This window comes from Taudactylus pleione, unplaced genomic scaffold (assembly GCF_031769625.1).
Source record: "Taudactylus pleione unplaced genomic scaffold, aTauple2 ptg000556l, whole genome shotgun sequence".
NCBI classification, from domain to species: Eukaryota; Metazoa; Chordata; class Amphibia; order Anura; family Myobatrachidae; genus Taudactylus; species Taudactylus pleione.
In genome coordinates, this window is record NW_028284958.1 from 22,351,800 (window position 1) to 22,378,673 (window position 26,874).

General features: G+C 45.7%; 1 protein-coding gene across 4 annotated transcripts in view; it reads right to left on the bottom strand.

Annotated features, from left to right (window-relative positions):
* MEGF11 (multiple EGF like domains 11) overlaps positions 1–26,874 on the bottom strand; it is a 386,527-nt gene that overhangs the window by 264,817 nt on the left and 94,836 nt on the right. For all 4 annotated transcript variants that reach the window (XM_088452756.1, XM_088452754.1, XM_088452755.1 and 1 more), the window contains exons 3-4: positions 22,609–22,710; positions 22,202–22,302 (exon numbers count right to left, since the gene is read on the bottom strand). In XM_088452756.1, the coding sequence (XP_088308882.1) occupies positions 22,202–22,302; positions 22,609–22,710 (203 nt within the window). The remainder of the gene's footprint in view (positions 1–22,201; positions 22,303–22,608; positions 22,711–26,874) is intronic.

Genomic DNA, 26,874 nt, shown 5'->3' on the forward strand with positions numbered 1-26,874 from the left:
TTTTTAACTTGGATTTTAGCTAGACTGGATTTTGAGAGTTTACCTCAACATTCACCTCCAGGAAATACATTATCATATACTGTCAATATATATGAGAGAGCCACTCTGATTAAATATTCCAATAATTTTACCACAAACTTCCACCCCATGCCCTATATGATTTGATTCACTATACAGTATATAATATATATATATATATATATATATATATATATTATATATATATATACACATATACACACTTTTTTCTTTAAGACATATTTGACCCATTGAAATTATATATATAATTTGTACATCCATATTATCTTAATTATCTGAACTTAGTTAGTATTGACAGTGGTCATATATGTGTGTTGTTATATTTATATGTGCTCATGCCTGCTATTTCGATCATATGTGCTCATTTTCTGCTATTTCGATGTTTGTGTTATAACTTGTATGGCCGAGCGCAGCTGCGGCTGCATCATGTTATGGGATCTGTTGTTTATTCACATGTTGCCATGGTGATGGTACATAGGCGTCACACATTACTACGTGATGACGTCAGATTTCAGCGCCGCCGGGCGGGTGAGCGGTCCCGCTGCAGCGAGGCTGATTCACTGGGTGTCCTTATTTAAGGTAAGACGTGTATCAGTAATTTGTATGTCCTGATGAAAATGCCAATTATATAGGCATTGAAACGTTGACTTTTGAAGCCACGACTACTGAGTGTTTCTTTTGCGTGGAGTGCCACACAGATGATGGGTTTGTGTATCTACATATAAGTGTGGGCAAGCAGCCAAGTAACGTTTATCCAAGGAGTGCCGGATCTGATGGTATATTTTATATATATATATATATATATATAATATTTAACCACATATTCCTCAGAGGCCTCCATCCACTGTCATAATTTCTCAATAAATTAGGGCAGCACAGACGGTGTTAATGGTTAGCATTACTGCCTCACAGCACTGAGGTCATGGGTTCGCATCCCACCACGGCCCTACCTGTGCAGAGTTTGTATATTCTCCCTGTGTTTGTGTGGGTTTCCTTCCACACTCCAATAATATACTGGTAGGTTAATTGGCTCCCAACACAAATTAACCCTAGTGTGTGTGCATGTGATAGGGAATATAGATTGTAAGCTACACTGGTGCAGGGACTGATGTGAATGGCCAAATATTCTGTGTAAAGCGCTGTGGAACAAGTGTGCGCTATATAAATAACTGGTAATAAATAAATAATAAACATCCTCATTTGTATTGTCTTCCTAAGCTGACTTTTCAGCCTCCCCATCACTGTATTATTTTCCATTACCAGCGCTGGTCTCATTTACCTGGCTAGACCACACTGCTGCCTCTTTACCTTTTGAGAGCATTCATTAATAAGACAAAGACAAGCTAAATCTATTTAACAAATACATTTATTACAAGTTTTTTCACTAGTAAAATGATACTTTTTAACACTGCATTATAAAATAGGAAATGATGGACCAGGATTGGCCAAACGGATCCCTCCCAGTGTCCCCTGCTGCGGCACAGCCATTCTGCACATGCACTGAGGGACTTTTGGGTAATAAACTCAGAGGTCCCTCTAGCATCCAGCCATCGCAAAGCACAGCTCTTATCGCATTTCTAAGTACATACCGGCGTAATTAATGCCAGTATTTACCTGATAAGTGGAGGGATGTACCGCATTGTGGATGCGATGCTTAGCACATCCCGCCCAAAGCAACAGCCAATCAGCTCCTAACTGTAATGTTACAGGCTGTGTTTGAGAAATGACAGGAGCTGATTGGTTGGTACTGTATCTCTCTTCAAGGCTTAGTACATAGACCCCTTTATCTCTCTCCACTTTATCTTTCTCCAAGGTTCGGTGAAACCATCACTGTGTCGGCTTAATTATTGAAGCAACATGAGAATCAGAGAGGCATGACCTATTACCCTCTGAACTAGCCTCCAATGTTTTAAACACTTCTTAAAAGCCCAGTAGTTGGTCAAAGCCTACTAGACTTACATAATGCAGCACTCAATAATGATACTTTGGGGGAAATCCAATTAGCCACAAGGTTTATCCCTTCAATTAAATAGCATTTTCCCTGCATGGTAATGCAGGGGCTAATGCATGCTACCACACTAATTCCACGTAAACTGCGGAATCAAAGGGTTTTCTCACATCAATCGATTGAAAGGCGACCGTTGCTGAGTCTTTGCACGCAAATGCTGCAACATTTTACGCAGATGCTTGGATTTGCAAAACTGCAGATGGGCTTCTCAATACATCTCCCGGCGACTGTGACATTTGCATGTTTTCACATAGCAGCTCATTGACACATAACTCCAAGTAATACTTTGTAACAGAGACAACACACAGTGCCCTAATGATATGCAAAAATAACACAGTCCTCCCTAGTGAAACTGAGATGGAAACACTGATCACACATGCGAACAAGCGATTCAACTAAGAGTGATCCCATAAAAATTGATGGTGACTACTGATAACCTGCGTGTGTCATACTCTAGTCCACAGGTTCTCAAACCCGGTCCTCAGGACCCCCAAACAGTGCATGTTTTCCAGGTGTCCTCACAGAATCACAAGTGAAATAATTAGCTCCACCTGTGGATTTTTTTTTAAATGGGTCAGTGAGTAATGAATACACCTGTGCACCTGCTGGGTGACCTGGAAAACATGACCTGTGTGGGGTCCTGAGGACCGAGTTTGAGAACCACTGCTCTAGTCCATCATGTGATCCAGCCTCACAGAACAAAGCTAGAATCGCTGTGTCTGTTAGATCAACCCACCAATGTTGCTTCTGCCCAAGTGCCCAGACTGCATTGAGGGCTCTTATTGTGAATAGTTTGGATCACAGGTTCTCAAACTCGCTCCTCAGGACCCCAAACAGTGCATGTTTTCCAGGTTTTGTCACAGAATCCCAAGTGAGATTTTAGCTCCACCTGTGGTGCTTTTACAATGTATCAGTGAGTAATGAATACACCTGTGCATCAGCTAGGTGACCTGCAAATCGTGATCTGTGTGGGATCATGAGTACTGAGTTTAGAACCACTGGTTTAGATTAGATTCTCCTACCACACACCCTAACATAAAGACAACACATAACACAGCTAATAACCACTGTAAAAGCCTTCCAGTTATGTTATGTTCACTTTGATATAACAGTTTCAGTTTAACACTGGTCTAAAAATACATTAATGCACCTATGAATATGTATTAAGCTATTTAAACATTCATGCTTATTAGTTGGAACAATGCTAGTTTTAGCACATCCTATAATGTCACCAGAAATATAACACAAGGCTACTGTATTGAACTTAAGGAGAAGGATGTTATGACACCTGGGCTCATACAGACCAGGAGCTTATAGCAATCAGGCTACTTCTGCATACCTCTCCTGAGAACAGCAGTCATAGGACCTCATTCAGAGGTGGACGCAGACGGCAGTCGTCCATCTGCGCCCTTCATGCAATTGCCGCTACAAATCACTTCCCTGGTGTACATCTGTGATTATGAATGTACAAGGACAGAGACACCCATTATCAGTATCTGTAGAAACTTGCACTAGCCCTATGGCCTCTAACATGAATGATTGAGCGTCTGTGTGACCAAACACTATCAATGACACGCCCATAAGATGGACCATCTCCGTGCATCTCTTTAGCCACCTCCCAGTCACCACCCAGGAACGCCCAGCACATTTCCAATACAACTTTGGTATCGTGTGTCTCGATAGCAACAGCGCCTTTGTGCACACACACACACTGTGTAACGCATACACTGTACAAGTTTTTAGGGACTTTCACGCACGTGCAGAAGCAAAAAATTGCTCAATTACGTGAACATTGGTATTGTGTGCGGCTCTAAATCAGGCCCATAGTGTGAAACTATTGGTGAGCAGGGGAAAATAAGCAACCCAGGCTCTTCTACAATACAGAGAGCATTCTAATGGCCTGCATGCAATACAGTGAACATATAGTGCTCTCTGGACCTGATTCAGACCCGCTCGCCAGGATGCGTTCGCTCGTAGCTGGACGATTTTTGCATTGTGCACATGCGTACGCATCGCAGTGCGAGTGCGCGAACCAGTGCAATAGATCAGGAAGCATTCGCTCGCTGCGCATGGACAGTCCAGCAAAGTGAGTGACAGGAGAAGCAGTTTGTCAGCGGTGACAGGGGCTGACCATTAAAAACGGAGGAGTGGAGGTGCAAACTTAGGCGTGCCTGAGCATCTAAACGCCATTTCAGAGGCATGCATAATTTAGAGACATCGTCATAGTACACGTCACCTGGTTTTTACACTGAAGTGCTCGCAGTGCTTGCGGTAGGGTATGCTCAGCCACAAGCGCTGCGATCGCATCCGATGGTACTCAATGGTACCGATGGTCGCATACACTTCCTGGAGATGACGTGCGCAAGTGGGCGTCTTAATGACAGGCTGGTGAGCGTCTGCATACACAAAGCGATCGCATGCCAAGACATAGTGGGCGTGCTAATGCCTTGCCGTGCGATCACCTGCCTTCCCAAATTTGCATACGCATCGAGCGAGCGAACGCATCTAGAGAACGGGTCTGAATGAGGTACAATGCACATATCATTCTAGTGATTTATATACAATAGACATAACATTCTAATGATCTCTAGACACCAAACAGAAACAGAACATTCTAGTGACCTAAACAATGTAGGCAGCAGTCCACTGACCTATAAGCAATACACAGAACATTTTAGAAACATTTACACAATACAGTGAACATTTTAATGACGGACATATAAAACAGAGAGCGTCTTAATGACTGAAAAACAATACATAAATCACATAATAAGCAATATTTTGTACAATACAGAGATCATTCTAGTAATCTATATACAATACAGAGAGAATTCTCATTGCCACTGAATAAAACACAATGCACACTAGTGAATATTATTCAATGTTTGTTCTGGGGCCATTATAAAATCAGACCCCCCAAAGATCTAGTAGTTTTGCAATGCAATCCTCTAAAATCTTTGCCGGTGCTACAGTGTAGATCCCTAAAATATCTTGTGCCGTTATAATGCAGACTGTCCCAATGGCCTGACTCAGAGATGCACGCAATATCGTTGTCAGACACAGTGTAGCGATTTTTTTGCCATTGCACATGCGTCAAAGCCGCATGGACTAGCGACGACGGTCACAGAAAGGATTTATTTGCGCAGTGAATGACAGGTAGTCAGCACTTGGGGGGAGTTATGGGGAGTGGTTAGAAAAACGCATGCGTGTAAGGATCAGTTTATGGGCCTGCTCTAGGGCTTGCACAGAGGTTCAATGTGCGATCAATGGGCCTGATTCAGACCCACTCGCGAGCGGCTGTCCGCTCGCAAGTGGGTCGATGGTCTGCACTGAGCATGCGCACGACGGAGGGAGCTCCGTCGTGCGCATGCGCCAGACACGACGAGCGAAGGACTTTCCTTCGCTCGTTGTGTCCGATCAAAGGGGGCGTGCTGTCAATGTTGATTGACAGCACGCCCCCTTTGGTGGGCGTGCCGGGGGCGTGCCTCCCTGACGGGGGCGTTCCCACGGGAACGCCTCCCGTCAGAAGCCGGCCCACTGACATCACTAGTGATGTCAGTGGGAGTGATTTTGGCTCTGATAGAGCCAAAATCACTCCGGAGTTTGCGGTTGAAAACCTCAACCGCAGGCTCCGGCTCGCAATTTCGATGGTCGCGATGGTCACGACCATCGCGGCCATCAAAATGCACGCTCGTATAGCCTGTGGGTGGTGACCCACAGCTATACGAGCGTCCAGGAGGACGCTCCATGAAAATGGAGCCCGGCCCTCATTCAGAGCGTGCGCTCTGCTCAGAGCGTACGGCTCTGAATGAGGGCCAAAGTTTCCAATGATTTCGTATTTGTACGTAAGCAGCAGATTTAAGACGCCATAGGCGGGCATCTCTGTACACAAGAGTCATATCTCTGGTGTCTTCATGTGGCCTTATAATGCAGACCCTCCCCCTCCTTACCCTACTCACTGATGGGTGACAAAATGCAGATCCCAAATCTCAGGAGAGACTTGCACTCCTGCAGCCCCATGGGGTGTGTGGTGATAGACAGTCAAGAGATATACAAATTTTGTCAAAATTAAAAGGTCAACAGGTAAATGGTCGACATGAAATTAGGTCAACAGGGTCAAAAGATAGATATTATTATTAGTATTATTATGTTATCCCTAACCCTCCCCCTGGTGCCTAACCCTAACCCTCGCCCTGGTGCCTAACCCTAACCATCCCATTCCGCAGCTTAACCCTAACCCTCCATGTGCCCAACCCTAACAATCATGAAAAAACGTGTGAACCTTTTTTTTGTGTCGAACATTTGAATTTAGACCTTTTGACCATGTCGACCTTTTTACTCTGTCTACCTTATGCACTGCCAACAATTTATGTGTCGACCTTTTAACCCTGTCAACCTTTTAATCCTGTTGACCTATTCACTGTCTACCTTCTGGTGCATATCTACTAACTGCATATCTAGTTACTATCTTTCTACCATCCGGATACTGCCCCATGCTGTCACTCAGTGCACTAAAGAAGAAGTGTCTATTCTGAAGAAGTGTCTATTCTGGCATCTATTCTGTCCCAGTAGATAGCTCCCAGCACTTTAGGGGTGGATAATTCCAATCAGTGTTTGGGGGTGTCCTGACACTCGGCACCATCCACCACTCAGCATTCTAATAGCTGGATACACAGTAACTGAGGCCACACAATCAAAACAGCCAAGGGCATCCTCTTGCTGCCTCTTGGTCACAGAGAATGGCTATGAACAGTGTAGCCGCAGGTAATGCAAGCAAAGAATGTTTACACTGTACAGCCCTGGGGATTTGCTGCCCAGCCTGCCCTAAGGCTTAGAAGCCCCTAGCCTTCATGATCTCAGTATCAAGTTAAGAGTCTACAAATGAATCCTAGTTGATGAAGCTGCATAGAGATCTACAGCAGTGTAGGCATATTGTACTTAAGGGCATATTTACTAATTATAGGGTTTTATGCCTGATAACTACAATTTCTTAGCACCTCCATTTGAAGAAATAAAAAAATATTTATTGACCATATGTACTATTAATCAGATGCAGGGACAGGGGCTCCGAAAGGAGTCCCATCCTGCTATGTGTAATAAGTAAAATGATCACAAAAAAAAATAAAATCTGACAGCTTTGCAGCCCCCATAGAAACCTATAGAAATGGAGAGATGGTGAAAGATATGGAGATATCTGCTGCGGTTCCCCTGAAAATGTTTTGGGGGATCCCTTATCCACATGCTTGGCATGATCACATCATATCTGACAGTGATTGCAAATATACGCTATAACGCATATGTTACCGATATTGAGGACCGGGGACTCACTTTTTCAGAATAGGTGGGTCCCCGGGGATGTGCTCTGCTTTGACCAATCCCTGGCTCCTGAGTCGGCTGAGATGTTGTGCATTGCGACCAATAGGAACCTGCCCTGTCTACCCACTCTGATAGTTGGAGGCGGAGACCTGGGTCACAGGGAGGAGCAGAAGCCAGGAGCGGGCTTGGCCTGGGAACAGGGTAACAGATGCCCCAGGCGTTCCTTTTATAGCCCCTTGGGCAGGCCACAGTTATCTGCATGGGCTACGTGGTGCTGTCTGTCTATTCGGAGTACAGTGCAGACACAAGGCCCCGCGCCCTCTCTATGGGGCATATTTACTAAGCCTTGGATGGAGATAAAGTGAACGGAGATAAGGTGCCAGCCAACCAGCTCCTAACTGTAATTTTTCACAACACAGCCTGTGACATGCCAGTTAGGAGCTGATTGGCTGGTACCTTATCTCTGTTAACTTTATATCTCCATCCAAGGCTTAGTAAATAAGACCCCTATGCCTCTCTCTTCTCCCCTGCCTGCTTTCTGAGGACAGCGCGGCCATTACCATTCAGTGTCAGCCTCAGTTTCTGAATAGCTAGTCAGGCGCCTGCTGTGAATGATGTCGAAAAGTACAGCAGCGCGCCTGGCCCCAGCAGTCCCTGGTTTTCTGCCTCTAATCCCTGCCTCCCCTCCACCTCTAATACCCGGTGATACCCAGCCTCTTTCTCCTGTTCCCGCCTCCTGTCTGCAGCTCCTCTACAATACCCAGCGGCACCCAGCCCCTTCTCCTGTGCCTCTCTACTTCTCCATCCCCAGCTCCCCTCCACTACATCCTGTATGTGGCTCCCCTCCACATATAATACCCGCCACCCAGCCCCTTCTCCTGCCCCTGCCTACTATTCCTGTCCCCAGCTCCCCTCCACCACCTCCTGTATGTGGCTCCCCTTCTCCTCTAATACCCGGTGGCACCCATCCCCTTCTCCTGTTCCTGCCTACTCCCCCTGTCCCTAGTTCCCCTCCACCACCTCCTGTATGTAGTAGCTCCCCTTCCCCTCTAATACCCACTCGCTGGCACCCAGCCCCTTCTACTGTCTCTGCCTACCCCTCATGTCCCTAGCTCCCCTCCACCTCCAATACCCGGTGACACCCAGCACCTTCTCCTGTCCCCGCCTCCTCCTCCATCTCCAGCTCCCCTCCACAACATCCTGTATGTGGCTCCCCTCCACCTCTAATACCCACCACCCAGCCTCTTCTCCTGTCCCTGCCTACTCTTCCTGTCCCCAGCTCCCCTCCACCACCTCCTGTATGTGGCACCCCTTCCCCTCTAAAACTCACCCACTGGCACCAAGCCCCTTCTCCGGTCTCTGCCTACCCCTCCTATCTCTAGATACCTTCTATCTCCTCCTGTATGTGGCTCCTCTTCACATCTAATACTCGGCACCCAGCCCTTTTACTGTCCCTGCCTACTCCTCCTGTCCCCAGCTCCCTTATATATTCTCCTGTATGTGACACCCCTTCGCATGTAATATCTGATGGTACAGAGTTCCTTCTCCTGTCCCTTCCTACTGCTCCTGTCCCCAGCTCCCTTCTATCCCTTCTAGATGTGGCTCCCCTTCACATCTAATACCCGGTGGCACCCAGCCTCTTCTCCTGTCCCTCCCCAGCTCCCCTCCATCTATACTCTCTGATTCCCCGAATCCTCCTGTCACCGGCTCCCCACCTCCTACTCCTGTTACCAGCTGCCCACCACCTACTCCTGTTCCCGGCTCACCACCTCCTACTCCTGTTCCCGGCTCCCCACTTCCTACTCCTGTCACCCAATCCCCACCTCCTACTCCTGTCACCCACTCCCCACCTCCTACTCCTGTTCCCTACTCCCTACAGTACCTCCTACTCCTGTTCCAGGCTCCCCACCTCGTTCTCCTGCTCCTGGCTCCCCACCTCCTACTCCTGTTCCCTGCTCTCCACCTCCTACACCTGTCTCCGGTTTTCCAACTACTACTCCTGTCCCCAGCTTCACCTCCCACACATCAAAATAACGAGGAGCCATAAGGACCTGCAGTATGAGTGCAGCCACCCCCATCCAGCTCTCACAAAATAAAATAAAGGACAGAAGAGAGCACAACTAGGAGCAGAGAATTCCTTGAGCACAGGTAAGAGACAAAAAGTAAGGACAGTATAATACAGAAGATTTCACAGCAAGGTCCGGCAGAAGGCTAACTACCGCAGCAGACTGCAGTCCCCATTATTTTCAATAAGGAATGCAGTCTGACCTCTATGTACAAAACTGAGACTATTGGGGGTATCAGATGGGCATTCTAGGGGTATGTGGGCATATGTAGTGGCATATGGGGAAGTCTGCGGGGTATATGTGGAGCTCTAAAGCATAAATTATGATGGGACCCAGAAATGGTCAGGTAGGACCCCATTTTTTAAAGTCGAGGGTCCCTGGGACCCACATATTTTGTCGCTCTGCTCAAACACACCAGGCTAGGCTTTCCCCGACATGGTCACATCTGATGCGCTGCAGCTCATGGTAGCTGTGGCTTTGCTCTCAGAATGTCCCGATCACCGCGTAGACAGAAGAGATCAGGCTACCCGTTTGCCCCGCTCTGTGCTCATCAGACGTCTGCACAGAGGAGCAGCTGCCGGGAACATTATGCACTGCCTGCCTGACCCTCTCTGTGCACACAGAAATATAAGGGAAGTATAAGCTTAGTAGGGCTTGCCCCCCTTCTCTCCCTAGTCTCGAGTATCGATATTTACAGATTTTCTTTTTCCCCAATGTATTGGAAAAAATCTGTGTTTTTTGTTGAAGAAACAATTTTTAATTGTTTACATTTAAAAAAAACATCAGTATTAGTGTGGAAGATAATTTTGATAATAGTGATCCCGTATCGATCAAGACTACCGATACATGGCCTCAAATTAGGGATGGCCAATATAGTTTAAAAGTGTTTAAAGTTCATGCACAGTATACTAGGGATGGCCATAATCCATCGGTGGTTTGTAACCATCGTTGGAGTATGGTTATTGGCAAGTATTTTTTTCTTCCCATCGATGGCAGCCCAATAGCCACAGTCTGTGCAGAGCCATCACTACAGTATATCATGCAAATTACTATTTTTATGCTATACGGTGTTTAACAAAAAAAAAAAAGAAATTAATAAAATAGTGTTGGATAAGTTTTAAATAGATGTTCTTGACCTAATTAAATCATTAAAAAAAAAACTACAATTTCTGACTGGCTTTTGGAAAAAATATTAAACTGCTAAGACTCCTATATAATGCATTTGTTAAGTCATTTAATAAACCAATGCACTTTTATTATTGTGTCAGGCAGCGTGATAATGTGTAAAACATATAGGATGGTATGTTGTGTAATGCTCATATGAAGCTAATCGAAGTACTGTATGTGGAATAATTATGCCACACAGTAAAATTGCTTCCTATACAGTTAGGACAGGATCAAAAGGTGGAGTCAGAAAGGTAAATGCATAATATTAACATTATTTACTTTATAATAAATACTTACCAACAATCAGTTTAGCAGAAGACTCTAGTGCAACACAAGCATATTAGTATAACTCAATATTGTGTACTGTATAATCTAGCGTTGTAATACAACTTACAAAATCCACTATTCTGTGCACTGCACAATGAACTGTAATATAATATAATTGTGTTTCAATAAATAAGGTAAAAAGACCTCTCACTGAGTAAATGTATTCAACTCTTACATATATGTACAATTAGTAGTATGGCCTTGGTATATTGTTTTTCCACATAGTTCCCATGCGTGTCTCAGCAATGTTCTAATGGTACATAAGGCATCTATACCGGCATAGAAGAAATCAGTGCAAATCGCCAGGACATGACGGCTTGCTGAACTTCACTGTCGGTTGCAAATCGCCTTCCACCCAGTTGCTTCTCCAGTGGTCCAAAGAGTTGGAAATCACTAGGTGTCAGGTCAGGGCTGTAGGGAGTATTGTCCAGTACCTCCCAATGGTAGCACCGTAACAACTCACGCGTGCGGATGGCTGAGTGTGACCTGGTGTTGTTGTGCAGTAATACGAAGCCTGTTCGCAGTAACCCAGGTCGTTTTTTGACGAATTACCGTCTGCAAACGGCTCAATGTGTCACAATAGCAGACCCTTGGTGAGGAAATCAACAAGAAGCACGCCCTTGTGGTCCCAAAACACGGTCGACATGACCTTCTTTGCTAATGTAGATGTTTTGAATTTCTTTGAAGGTGGGGATAATGCGTGTTTCCATGTCATGGATGCTTGCTTCATCTCCGGTGTCACATGATGCACCCACATTTCATCGCCTGTAACAATACGCTGCAGGAACTGCACTCCCTCCTCATGGTACCGTGTCAAGTGCATGAGAGACAATCCCATCATATTGGTTTTGTGACCATCTGTGAGTTGCTTCGGTACTCAGCGTGAACACTATTTCCTGTACCCAAGTTGCCCATGAATAATGTTGTGCACAGTACCCACTGAGATGTTCAGTTCGTCAGCAATATCACTAACTCGAATCCGTCTGTCCTCCTGAATCAGACCTTCATTATGTGACACAAATAGTCATCTGTGGTGACGTGCTTGGCCGGCCGGATCACTGCTGATCCTGAAAGTCTGTTCTGTCGTTATCAAAGGCAGTGCCCCAAACCCAAACCTGTTTCTGTGACAGGATGTTATCACCATACACCTCGACAAGGGTGCGATGAATTTCAGCTGCTGATGTGCCCTTTAGATGCAGAAATCTGATCACACGCACCTCAATGTTTTACCATGTTCCGCCAGCACCGCCATCTTACAATCTGATGTTGGGACATTAAGACTGATATGAGGCGCAGTCTGATGGCCGTGAGGGTAAGCAGTGGTCTGCCTGCTCTGGCCTGGAGGAAAATCAGAATGAAACCAAGAACATTACACACGCAAGAGGTCTTATTACCTTAAGCTGGGTACACACCCGACTGAAGGGTCAACCTATGTAACGATTGGTAAGTGCTGTTGTGTCTGCACTATCTGCGCTGACATCCCAACTGGGCGGGCATTTAAATTTGCCCACCCAGCTGAGAGGTCAGTCACCCTGAAGCAAGTGTACGGACAGTCGGCGGGTCGCCCATACACACAGCCAGACATGCCGATATATCTGCAAGTTATATATGCTTTGGCTGTGCTAGGGGGCAGATGCGATATGTATGTAAATGACATCATTGACAGATGCTGTATATCGTCTGTACCCACCCACCGATGCACTACAGATATATCTCCCGGTCCACTGAACAGGCAATATATCTGTCAGTGTGTACCCAGCATTACTTATTGAACCACACTCGTATAATACACAATGTTCTTATTATTGTTTATTTATATAGAACCTCTATAGTATACAGCATTTACCCGAATATGTAGGGAATTATGTAATGCAGATGCATACTAGATGCAGGCTCAGGCGAGATTCCGGCATGTCGGACTGTATTTTTAAAGCGCCAATCATTTAATAGGTAATACCAACCTGGTTTTGCCTTATAAATGACTGCCACTTTAAAAATATGGGTAGACTGACCACAATCTTGCTAGAGCCCACATCTCGTAGGCTATTACATAAATCTCACTGAATCATTCACATCAGTTCATGCCACATTGTATCTTACAGTCCCTACCACATACAGTATTCTCACATACATATACACTAGCATCAATTTGTCAGAAGCCAATTAACTTGCCAGTACGTTTTTGGACTGTGGGAGGTAGGAGGAAAAACCTCAAAAAGCCTTGGAAAACATACAAACTCCACACAGAGTGCTTCAGTTGTAATCCATCCCATGGAAGCTAGGATGACACGTTTCAGCGCAAATCAAGTCATCAAGATATCTGGACCACCCACTTTACTTAACAAGTGAGCAGTAATGAGCGGTAGTCAGCAGAAAGTGGGAGGCTGTAGTGTTCTTGACGTCCGAGAGAGCCACACACAATTTCGGAGTCTCCTAGGCATTCCTGCAGTAAGATAAGTATGCACTAGATACAATGCAAAACCCATAGCGATTGGTGTAGTCTAAGGCTGAAATGCACTACACATTGATCAGTATAATGCTGGGCTCTGTTATACACAATACACTATGGAGCTTGCATTCCAGACACCAGTCATCCCATAGTAGCGCTCCCGCTAGGCTAGGCAGAAGGAGGGCAAAAAGCACCCTGCCCTCACAGCCTGCGGGTGCCGTCCACACGCGGGTCGCAGTGTCCCGCCGGAGAATAGACGCCAGGCGCATGCGCCCGGCATCTATTCTCCCTGTCTGCAGCGCTTGGGGGCTGCCCGGCGTGTCTGTAAGTGCCGGGCACGCCCCCAAGAGTGACGAAAAGCTTTTCAATGGCCACGCCCCCGTTCCGGGCGCGCGCGCACAAAGGTGCCCTCTCTGGCTCTGGCGCCCTGTCTGCCGCCGGAGCTAGAGTGAACACTGCCATAGCATCAGTCTACTTTCCTGCTCAGCTGTGATCAACCAAGATGTGCAGGATCGATCAAAGAGGAGTAGGATCATTCTAGATCTGCAGTACATTACACACTGCATTTCCAGTATAATACAAATTGTAATACAATATATTAGGATTGGTATAATCCAGTCTACAGTACAATACACAGTGATCAGTGTAATCCAGCATGCAGCACAATACACAGTGATCAGTGTAATCCAGCATGCAGCACAACACACAGTGATCAGTATAATCCAGCATGCAGCACAATACACAGTGATCAGTATAACCCAGCATGCAGCACAACACACAGTGATCAGTATAATCCAGCATGCAGCACAATACACAGTGATCAGTATAACCCAGCATGCAGCACAACACACAGTGGCCCTGATTCAGAGCCGGACGCTATGACAGAGCGCTCGCTCTGAATCAGGGCCGTCCTTCCTGATTTTAGAGCGGCCTCCTGGCCGTTAGCATAGCTGTGGGTTACCACCCACAGCTATAGCGAGCGGCCAAAAAGATGGTCGTGATGGTCAAGACCATCGCGACCATCGGGCTTGCGATGAGACCCTTGTGGTAGGGTCTCGTCTGCTGCAAGCCCTGGAGTGCTTTTGGCTCTATTAGAGCCAAAAGCACTCCCACTGACATCACTTGTGATGGCAGGGGGGTCGGCCCCAGACGGTAGGCGTTCCCATTGGAACGCCTCCGTCTGGCCAACCACGCCCCCAGCACGCCCACCAAAGGTGGCGTGCTGTCACTCACCATCGACAGCATGCCCCCTTTGTAGCGAGACCCATAGCGATGGCTTGCCCGTCGCTATCCGGGTCTTGCGCATGCGCACGACGGAGCCGGGTCCGTCGTGCGCATGCTCACTGGCCCAACATCGACCCGCTTGCGAGCGCTCAGCGCTCGCGAGCGGGTCTGAATCAGGCCCAGTGATCAATTTTATACACCATGCAGCACAATACACAGTGATCAGTATAATCCACCATGCAGCACAATACACAGTAATCAGTATAATCCACCATGCAGCACAATACACAGTGATCAGTGTAACCCAGTCTGCAGCACCATACACTTTAATCAGTATAATCCAGTCTACAACACAATACACAGTGATCAATATAATCCAGTCTGCAGTACAATACACAGTGATCAGTATAATCCAGTCCGCAGCACAATACACAGTGATCAGTATAATCCACTCTACAACACTATACACAGTGATCAGTATAATCCACTCTGCAACACTATACACAGTGATCAGTATAACCCAGTCTGAAGTACAATACACAGTGATCAGTATAATCCACTCTGCAACACTATACACAGTGATCAGTATAACCCAGTCTGAAGTACAATACACAGTGACCAGTATAATCCAGTCTACAGTACAATACACAGTAATCAGTATAATCCAGTCTACAGTACAATACACAGTGATCAGTATAATCATGTCTACAGTACAATACACAGTGATCAGTATAATCATGTCTACAGCACAATACACAGTGATCAGTATAATCCAGTCTACAGCACAATACACAGTGATCAGTATAATACAGTCTACAGCACAATACACAGTGATCAGTATAATCCAGTCTACAGCACAATACACAGTGATCAGTATAATACAGTCTGCAGCACAATACACAGTGATCAGTATAATAGTCTGCAGCACAATACACAGTGATCAGTATAATACAGTCTGCAGCACAATACACACTGATCAGTATAACCCAGTCTGCAACACTATAATCCAGTCTACAGTACAATACACAGTGATCAGTGTAATCCAGTCTACAGTACAATACACAGTGATCAGTATAATCCAGTCTACAGTACAATACACAGTGATCAGTATAATCCAGTCTACAGTACAATACACAGTGATCAGTATAATCCAGTCTACAGTACAATACACAGTGATCAGTATAATCCAGTCTACAGTACAATACACAGTGATCAGTATAATCCAGTCTACAGCACAATACACAGTGATCAGTATAATACAGTCTGCAGCACAATACACAGTGATCAGTATAATAGTCTGCAGCACAATACACAGTGATCAGTATAATACAGTCTGCAGCACAATACAAGTGATCAGTATAATCCAGTCTGCAACACTATAATCCAGTCTACAGTACAATACACAGTGATCAGTATAATACAGTCTGCAGCACAATACACAGTGATCAGTATAATACAGTCTGCAGCACAATACACAGTGATCAGTATAACCCAGTCTGCAAGACTATACACAGTGATCAGTATAATCCAGTCTGCAGCACAATACACAATGATCAGTATAACCCAGTCTGCAACACTATACACAGTGATCAGTATAATACAGTCTGCAGCACAATACACAGTGATCAGTATAATACAGCATGCAGCACAATACACAGTGATTAGTATAATACAGCATGCAGCACAATACACAGTGATCAGTATAATACAGTCTGCAGCACAATACACAGTGATCAGTATAACCCAGTCTGCAAGACTATACACAGTGATCAGTATAACCCAGTCTGCAACACTATACACAGTGATCAGTATAATCCAGTCTGCAGCACAATACACAATGATCAGTATAACCCAGTCTGCAACACTATACACAGTGATCAGTATAATACAGTCTGCAGCACAATACACAGTGATCAGTATAATACAGCATGCAGTACAATACACAGTGATCAGTATAATCCAGCATGCAGCACAATACACAATGATCAGTATAATACAGCATGCAGCACAATACACAGTGGTTAGTATAAACCAGTCTGCAGCACAATACACAGTGATCAGTATAATCCAGCATGCAGCACAATACACAGTGATCAGTATAATCCAGCATGCAGCACAATACACAGTGATCAGTATAATCCAGCATGCAGCACAATACACAGTGATCAGTATAACCCAGCATGCAGCACAACACACAGTGGCCCTGATTCAGAGCCGGACGCTATGACAGAGCACTCGCTCTGAATTAGGGCCGTCCTTCCTGATTTTAGAGCGGCCTCCTGGCCGCTCGCATAGCTGTGGGTGACCACCAACAGCTATAGCGAGCGGCCAAAAAGATGGTCGCGATGGTCAAGACCATCGCGACCATCGGGCTTGCGACGAGACCCTTGTGGTAGGGTCTCGTCTGCCGCAAGCCCTGGAGTGCTTTTGGCTCTATCAGAGCCAAAAGCACTCCCACTGACATCACTAGTGATGGCAGGGGGGTCGGCCCCAGACGGTAGGCGTTCCCATGGGAACGCCTCCGTCTGGCCAACCACGCCCACCAAAGGGGGCGTGCTGTCACTCACCATCGACAGCATGCCCCCTTTGTAGCGAGACCCATAGCGATGGCTTGCCCGTCGCTAACCGGGTCTTGCGCATGCGCACGACGGAGCCGGGTCCGTCCTGCGCATGCTCACTGGCCCAACGTCGACCCGCTTGCGAGCGCTCAGCGCTCGCGAGCGGGTCTGAATCAGGCCCAGTGATCAATATAATCCACCATGCAGCACAATACACAGTGATCAGTATAATCCACCATGCAGCACAATAAACAGTGATCAGTATAATCCATCATGCAGCACAATACACTGTGATCAGTATAACCCAGTCTGCAGCACCATACACTTTAATCAGTATAATCCAGTCTACAACACAATACACAGTGATCAATATAATCCAGTCTGCAGCACAATACACAGTGATCAGTATAATCCACTCTGCAACACTATACAGTGATCAGTATAACCCAGTCTGAAGTACAATACACAGTGATCAGTATAACCCAGTCTGAAGTACAATACACAGTGATCAGTATAATCCAGTCTGAAGTACAATACACAGTGATCAGTATAATCCAGTCTACAGTACAATACACAGTGATCAGTATAATCCAGTCTACAGTACAATACACAGTGATCAGTATAATCCAGTCTACAGTACAATACACAGTGATCAGTATAATCCAGTCTACAGTACAATACACAGTGATCAGTATAATCCAGTCTGCAGCACAATACACAGAGATCAGTATAACCTAGTCTGCAGAACAATACACAGTGATCAGTATAATCCAGTCTGCAGCACAATACACAGTGATTAGTATAACCCAGTCTGCAACACTATACACAGTGATCAGTATAATCCTGCCTTCAGCACTATACACAGTGATCAGTATAACCCAGTCTGCAGCACAATACACAATGATCAGTATAATCCAGCATGCAGCACAAAACACAGTGATTAGTATAAACCAGTCTGCAGTACAATACACAGTGATCAGTATAATCCAGCATGCAGCACAATACACAGTGGTTAGTATAAACCAGTCTGCAGCACAGTACACAGTGATCAGTATAATCCAGTCTGCAGCACAATACACAGTGGATCAGTATAATCCACCATGCAGCACAATACACAGTGATCAGTATAATCCAGCATGCAGCACAATACACAGTGATCAGTATAATCCAGTCTGCAACACTATACACAGTGATCAGTATAATCCAGCATGCAGCACAATACACAGTGATCAGTATAATCCAGCATGCAGCACAATACACAGTGATCAGTATAATCCAGCATGCAGTACAATACACAGTGATCAGTATAATCCAGCATGCAGTACAAAACACAGTGATCAGTATAATCCAGTCTGCAGCACTGTACACAGTGATCAGTATAATCCAGTCTGCAGCACTATACACAGTGATCAGTATATCAGTATAACCCAGTCTTCAGCACTATACACAGTGATCAGTATAATCCAGCATGCAGCACAATACACAGTGATCATTATAACAGTTTGCAGTACAATACACAGTGATCAGTCAATATAATCCAGTCTGCAACACTATACACAGTGATCTCTATAATCCAGCATGCAGCACAATACACAGTGATCAGTATAATCCAGTCTGCAGTACAATACACAGTGATCAGTATAATCCAGCATGCAGCACAATACACAGTGGTTAGTATAAACCAGTCTCCAGCACAATACACAGTGATCAGTATAACCCAGCATGCAGCACAATACACAGTGATCAGTACAACCTAGTCTGCAACACTATACACAGTGATCAGTATAATCCAGTCTGCAACACTATACACAGTGATCAGTATAATCCAGTCTACAGTACAATACACAGTGATCAGTATAATCATGTCTACAGTACAATACACAGTGATCAATATAATCCAGCATGCAGCACAATACACAGTGATCAGTATAATCCAGCATGCAGTACAATACACACTGATCAGTATAATCCAGTCTGCAGCACTATACACAGTGATCAGTATAACCCAGTCTGCAGCACAATACACAGTGATCAGCATAACCCAGTCTGCAGCACTATACAAAGTGATCAGTATAATCCAGTCTGCAGCACAATACACAGTGATCAGTAAAAAAAAAATATATATATATTCTCTTGATTTCTTGTAATTTAAATGGAAACCTACCCAAACCACAAAAATAACCCCAAAAATTGAATAATAATTATTCAATACTTTAAAAACCACAACTAGCCAATCACAAGAGCCACTCACACCAGTGGCACAAGATTGGCTGTTTCAGTGTTCTCCCCAGAAAATGTTTCCAGCCAGGTGGCATCAAGAAGTAGCCGGATGGGGGCCGCAAAAATAAAATGTTTTAAACCCTGACCTCAGTGCTCGAAGTGTGCCGGTATGTAACGGTATGACATACCGGCACTTCGTTCAAGCACTACTTTTTTTTTTTCACTTTGCTAAGGGTGGAGGCATGGCTTAAGCGCCGGAATGTCTGTCAGCCAATCAGCGGCTGGCAGCGAGAGACCGCTGATTGGCCAACGTCCATCTTGCTGTACGGAGGTGCTGGGCTGAGTAGAGACCGTGGGCAGAGCAATGGCTGCTGCGGCTGCATTACCTGATGATCCTGCTCGATGCTGCTCCTGGAGCCTGGAATGGAAGTGAGGAGGCGGAGTGCGTGATGTACTGAAGCTGCTGAACACACGTCCAGCTGCGTTCACACAATATGAAGTACGGGTCAGTTAAGGGGGCCCGGCTGCTCCATGTGCAGTAGCAGTATGTGTGTGTATGGGGGGAGAGGGAGTGGAAGGGACATGGAGCAAGATGTGCATAATGCTGTTCTTGCTTCCAAGGAGACATGGCTGGGAGTGCTGGGACTTGTAGATTCTGATCTGCTGCATAATCACAGCTCACTGACACCTGCTCTATAAGGAGGTTTAGAGCAGGTGTCGGTGAGCTGTGATTCTGCAGCAGAGCAGGAACCACAAGTCCCAGCACTCCCAGCCATGTGTGCTTAGGAGCAGGAGCAGCATATGCAGCTGTCATCTCCTTTACATGACTTCTGCTACAGGTGTCCTTACTTACACTGCTGCGGAGCTTGCACATAAAGGGCCTGCATCAGCTGCTGGTGGACAGAGGCCCAAGAAAGTTGTCACCATGCTACAAAACCACCACCATACAGCTAAAAGCACCCTAAGGCCCTGATTCAGAGCCGCTCGCTCTGAATCAGGGCCCACCTCCATTGATATGGAGCGTCCTCCTGGACGCTCGTATAGCATATACGAGCGTGCAGGATGATGGTTGCGATGGTCTTGACCATCGAAACTGCGAGCAAAAGCCTGCGGTTGGGTTTTTCAACCGCAAGGCCAGGAGTGATTTGGCTCTATCAGAGCCAAAATCACTCCCACTGACATCACTAGTGATGTCAGTGGGGCCGGCTTCAGACGGTAGGCGTTCCCTTGGGAACGCCTCCGTCTGGCAGGCACACCCCCGGCACGCCCACCAAAGGGGGCGTGCTGTCAGTCACCATCGACAGCACGCCCCCTTTGATGAGACACTCCGAGCGAAGGAATGCGTTGTGCGCATGCGTAGTGGGGACTATCGACCCACTTTCGAGCGGACAGCCGCTCGCGAGTGGGTCTGAATGAGGGCCTAAGCCCAAAGCTTTGCCATGAATGCTCCCAGAGTGAAAAAAAACGGGTAGCGTGTCATGCTGACATGCCCCGTTTCAAGTGACCATGCCCCCTCTGACATGTGGCCATGCCCATATTTGGCGCACCATCGTCGCTCGCTCAAATTCATGCTAACCACTTCTAAATATTCCATACCCCAACTTCAAAATTCCCACTTCGACCACTGCCTGACCTTATAATGATTTAAACTTGAAATAACATTTTATATATTAGTTCCCCTCTTCTTATTAGAGGCCCAGTCGTCTGATAATGAAAAAGCTGCAAAGTCTGTAGGATCTGATCCTTTTTATACAGCTCCCAGATACTGTCCCCACTTGCAGACTCCCAAAGTGCCGGGTGGTAGGCTGTTTCTTGCCAGGTGGTGCACCCGCAATAAACAGCCTGGGGAGAACACTATGTTTTAACAGCAGTCCTGGCTAATGCCCGCTTTGATCACTTTGCATCTCACATTTGTGGGGTGTCTGGGTCATTTTATGGGGATTATTCAGGTTCTTCAAGTGTGACCTCCCCCTGCCATAGCTGTACCCTGTCCATGACAAGTTATGCATGTTTGGGGCACCAGGCATGATCAGTGAAGCAGAGTGATGGCCTAAAGAGCAATACATCACTTTAATTGCTTTGGATAGCTTTCTCCGTGGCAGCTGAGTATCATACATTCGTCATGAGTTAAACATAAAATATTCATAAATCAAAGAAATTATAGAAAAAAGTACAATTATTGCTGTGACAAGTGTCACTTTAATAAAAGGCCCCAAAATGTGTAACGTACTTGAGAAAAGGCAGAAGAGGAACAGATGGAATATAGTTGTGATACAGAGTGGCCCTCTGAGCTCATTGCCTATAGAAATACAGATGCATCCTCATACACTATTGCTGCAGTCACGCTAAACAGCCCTTCTTGGAGCGCCGGGTCCCTAGCGACTTGGCTTGCGCCGAATGTCTCTTTTGCGCCATTTTTGCCCAAAACAGCATCTTAGTCGCAATGTGATGAGACAAATCCGCAGACTGTTGTGATTATTTGATTTGTATCTGTGAAGTGCTACGATGCAGCGGCCGCGGCTTTTATCCACGCCAAGTTCCGTGGCGCTTCGATATACAAGTGTCGCATATCAAATGAAGCAGTGCAGTCTCTTGCGACAGACACATTTTCTATCGAAAAAGACACTGCACCGCACGGCGTGGCTCACTCGCGCCAGGCGTCTTGCGCTGCATGGCGTATTGAGTCAAGGTGTATGAGAACAGATCTGTATACACACTGAGGGGTGGTATAGACTAATTCTACCATACATGCGTTCAGTATCTATAATACAGTAACATCAGTATGAGAAGTTCATAGAATAATAAGGGCACATAGTATGATACATACGAACACAGAAATCTCCACTTTCATAATATCCTGGACAGCACTGTGACCTCCGTCGGTACATGGTTCTCAGGCCACGTCGGTATGCAGTCTTGTAACTTATCCTGTTCAAAGAATGGGACACGACAGTATTAGACAAAGCAACTCTGCACAACAAAACTTTTTACAATGTCAATTTTTTGTAGTTAAGTCTGTGTGTTACATTGTGAGAATAATATGTATATTATCGTATATTAATAATATGGTATATTATCCTGCCACAATTGAATAATGTCAGATACATTCAGATGTCATTTTACTGGGGAGTGTCACCTTTATTATCAATGTTTATGTATAGCGCTAACATACTGTGTAGAGTGCTACAACAGGGATGGAATCTACAGCCCCAGGTCAGTCCCAGCGGTTCACACCTGTGCCTTGTGCATTTGAACCAGTTGAGGATGTCCGTGCAGCGCGTGTAATAAATCTGATCAAACGGGTGAGCGTAGGATTCCTGCACCGTCACAGCGTAGCTGGAAGAGATAAGCACGAAGAGGAGAGGTTAATGGTTTCTGGAAACTTGGAAAGATTTTCGTGTAGATCAGCAATAGAGAATGCTGTAGTATCATCAAAAGGGAAATGCAGACAGAAATAAAATGGCCTCAATTACACTTAAAATATTCACCGTGACTAGTGGCACCACATCTTCATGCGAGTGTTTCTGCAATTATCCAATCACTGGGCATGATCCAGCAGCGGAACGAAATGCAGATGTTTACGCAGTTCGAGCGATTATTTGCCATTGCACATACGTGTGAGCCGCATTGCGCACGCACTGCGATCAAATCGCAAAGTGAGTGTCATGTGGTCAGCGTTTGGGGGAGGTAACAGGGGGTTGGTTAAGTAAACGCAGGTGTGTCTGACTGTTTCTACACCGTTTCATGGGCGTGCATAAATTAGCCATTGTGATTGCATTGGCAGCGTGAGACCACTAAGCGTGTGAGACAAGCTGCAGTGTTTGCGGCTGGTCAGACTTGCCGTACCTGCTGCGTGACGAGCATCTATGGTACCAATGTTTATGCAGGACTGCGACATTGGACAGATATGAGAAGGCAGCAGTGGGCGTCTTTATGTCAGCTGTGCTTTGGCAGGCATTAGCATACTTTATCAATTGTGATCCGTAAGCGACTGCAGTTGCGATTGCATTTGCATCTGCTGCTGAATAAAGGCCACTATTAGAAAAATGACTGCAGAAGGGATGTATGGAAGAGCAGTTTTGTTGGTCAGTGAGTTTGGGTTTGACCACTGCTAGGTTATAACGCCAGAAGCTCTTAAGTGCTGCTGATATAAGAACTTATTTGACACAGCTCACTGTCTTTAATTGTAACATTGCCGGGGAAAGGCTGGTATGATTCAATTACATTTAAACTACATATCGCTGAAGGTTATTGAACAATAATTAAACATGGCTTGTTCTTGTTTTTACCCTGTAAGTGCCCAATAGTTCAGTGACTTCTCTCAATGGATTATTGCATCTAGAAACAACTTAATGGCAGTCAGTGTTGTCTCACTAAAGGGTATATACACATTTATACATAAGGCTTGTTTTTACTTCTTCTTCTGACCTGGGTTCAAACACTTTTTTGCATCAGGCTTACTCAGCTGGCTGGCGACCCGGCGCTGTCCAACATCGAGACCATCGGCCACAGCTTTGCAATTGCGATCCTTGCTGAATCACCCTCAGAGAGCCGATTCAGCAGCGCACACTAGGGCTGATCGCAGATCCCCAAATCGCACGCAGGCTCCTGTATGCCTCTGACTGATTGACAGGCAGAGTTGTTTGCCGGGTGAGGCGGGGATAGCCTGCATTACCGGAAATGGGGCGTGTCATCCCCGTTTTTCAGGAGTGTCAAGGTCAGGATCTGAGACATCCTGGCCTTGCAGGCTGAAAGGACCCAGTCAGGCTGTGGTAAGCTTCAGCTACCACAGCCTGACCAAAGGGGCAACCATCGCGACCGATGGTCGCCATGGTGATCCCAGGCTGTGACCTCGGTCGCAGCGCTGAGATCGCAAATGCGGCAAGGAGGTGCCAGACACCTCCTGCTGCATTTGAATTTTTGCAGGACGGAATTGCAAAGCCACTTGTGTGCGGCTTCCGTCCTCTGCTGAATCAGGCCCAGAGGCGCCGATCTAAATTGCATGGAGATCCATGCAATTTGATGGGCGTTTCTGGCTGGTTAGTCGGTGAAGTGGCTACCAGTCGAGGGCGTGTTGCGGCAGCATGTTAGTGTCAGCGTACAACATCTAAAGACACAGCTGTACTAACACTGGTGGCCAAGGTCAGTCGAACATTCTGCTCCTACCACAGGCAGGTGCAATGTCCGATGGTCCAACCGATGGTGCATCAATAGTGTATCTTTGTACACACATCAACAGGACGTCAATAGGACGCCAATCGGCCACGACATTAGCATAGACACGCAGTAGCAGCTGTGCCAAAAAACGCTGCCTCTCCTGGAACTGCGTTCACCCCTAGAGTGAGAGTTAGTAGAAGGATCAGGACCCCCAATGCTTTCACCAACAGTAACCAGAGCTTTTTATCTTCTCTGTCTTTTTCACCTAAAAGATGAAGGCTACTCTACCACAGTCTTCACACCAGCAGAATAGATAAAGCACCAATAGTCCCGGACACTACTGACATGCCATCGGAAGCAAGGTAATCACATGCCTTATGGTATTGGTGAAGATGCAATGTAACGTGTGTCTTGCAATGTAACATGTGTCCTGTTAGACAACAAAAACAAATGACCAGTATGACGAATGTAAGTGTAAGAATGAGACATGTGACATGCAAAGACGGAGACAAAGTAAACAAGTTAATTCTTCCCTTTGAAAATAATACTACTAAAATCTCTGTTCAAGCCCCAGTGGTCACCATATTATATACACAGTACTCTGATTTACAAGTGGTTACAAATTTCAATACCAGGGGGTATATTTAAAACCCACACTTTAGTAAAATATACCCACAGTTGTTTGTATGACCCATCTTAGACCCTGTACCCGACAGAGTCTATATCTTGCATGTGAAGCTGGTACACACTATACAATTATTGGGCGATTTGCCAATAATCGGGTGATCGACCCGTTTCCTCATGTAGTGTGTAGGCATGAGCATTTTGGCGATAAAACGGGCCAAAGATGGGCACAATCGCTCGCCTTCGATTATCGGATCGGTCAGACTTGCCAGAACATGTGGGTGGGGTGTTAAACGTAATCAGACCGTATATCCTGCGACTTATGTTATCCTCATTATCCTTGTGGGTGGACATATGCAAATCATTGATAAACAAGCCAAAAAAAATCGTCAGATTTCTCATTTAAATTGTATAGCGTGTACTGCAGATATCGGGAGCTCCAACTGGTAAAAAAAATTGAGCCGACTGTAGGTTTAACCGAAAAATCGCATGTGTAGCTAGCTTTACTTGTGTTTTTAACGTTAGGAAAACATTGTCTCTAGGGTCAGCATACCAACTACCACGGATTTTCTGAACACATCTTGTTTTATTACTGCGGGTTAATGGCATTGTGAAAGCCTACAGTGAGCTCAAAACAATAGTAAAAATGCAAGTGTCATGCTTTCTAACTGGTATTTCAGGATAATAATGCAACACCAATAGGCACCTGGCCTAAGTGAAGTAAAAGTAGGTACCCTGTGTAACAACAGCAGACAGCTTTCATTGTAAATACACTGAAAAAACAGGTTGGGTACTAAATGCCGGTGCTCAGGATCCGGCCGGTTAGAATCCCGAAGCTGGCATCCTGACAGGGTCACAATCCCAACAAAAGGAGGTAAGTATACTCTGCTTCCCCTCCCTCTACCGCTAACCCTCCCCACAGCCTAAACCTAACCTCCCCCCGCCACCCGCAGCTTAAACCTAACCCTCTCCCCCCCTAGTGCATAACTCTAACCACTAACCCTAACCCTCCCCCTAACCCCAATATTTATAGTCGGGATACCGGCTGTTGGGATGCCTGCACCGGGTTTGCCGACAGCCGAGAAAATAAGTACATCCTGAAAAAAAGACATCTGAATACACACATTTGAGTACAACTAGGGCTAAACTTATTAGCCTGGTTTTGTATTGAATATAACCCTCTTTAAATCTAGCGTCCGAAACCGCCAAAGATATAGCGGCTTTGAAAAGCGCCGCATAGTAAATGTAGCCCCAAGCGTTCTATGTGAATGAGCCGATTGGCTGGGCTATGTTTTCCTTTTTATCACTTTTATTGTATACACACTCTTATCTTGTTGGATATATAAAAAGTTTCTAAAAAGAGAAAAAAAAAAACAAAGATTGCCCTAGGGCTCTCAGACCAATTTTCCCTTGGTATTAACTCAGAATTTTTATACAAAGAAGCCCTCCTCAACAAACATATCCCCCCCCGCCATCTTGATCATGCTCCCTGCGCACTGCATCTATTCTGCACAAACCGCTTTGATGCTGCCTCACTCAAGGATTAGCTCCCAGCGCTCCCGACTTATCTCTTAAAAGTCTTTTCCTGGATTTCACAGCATTTTGTTCTTTGTGTAGTTAAATATTTCACATTCCCTTACCATCAAGGAGAGCCTGATGACATTCAGAAATGTGAGTTATTTTATACCTCACGCTAGCAAAAATAGTCCCTCCCTATTC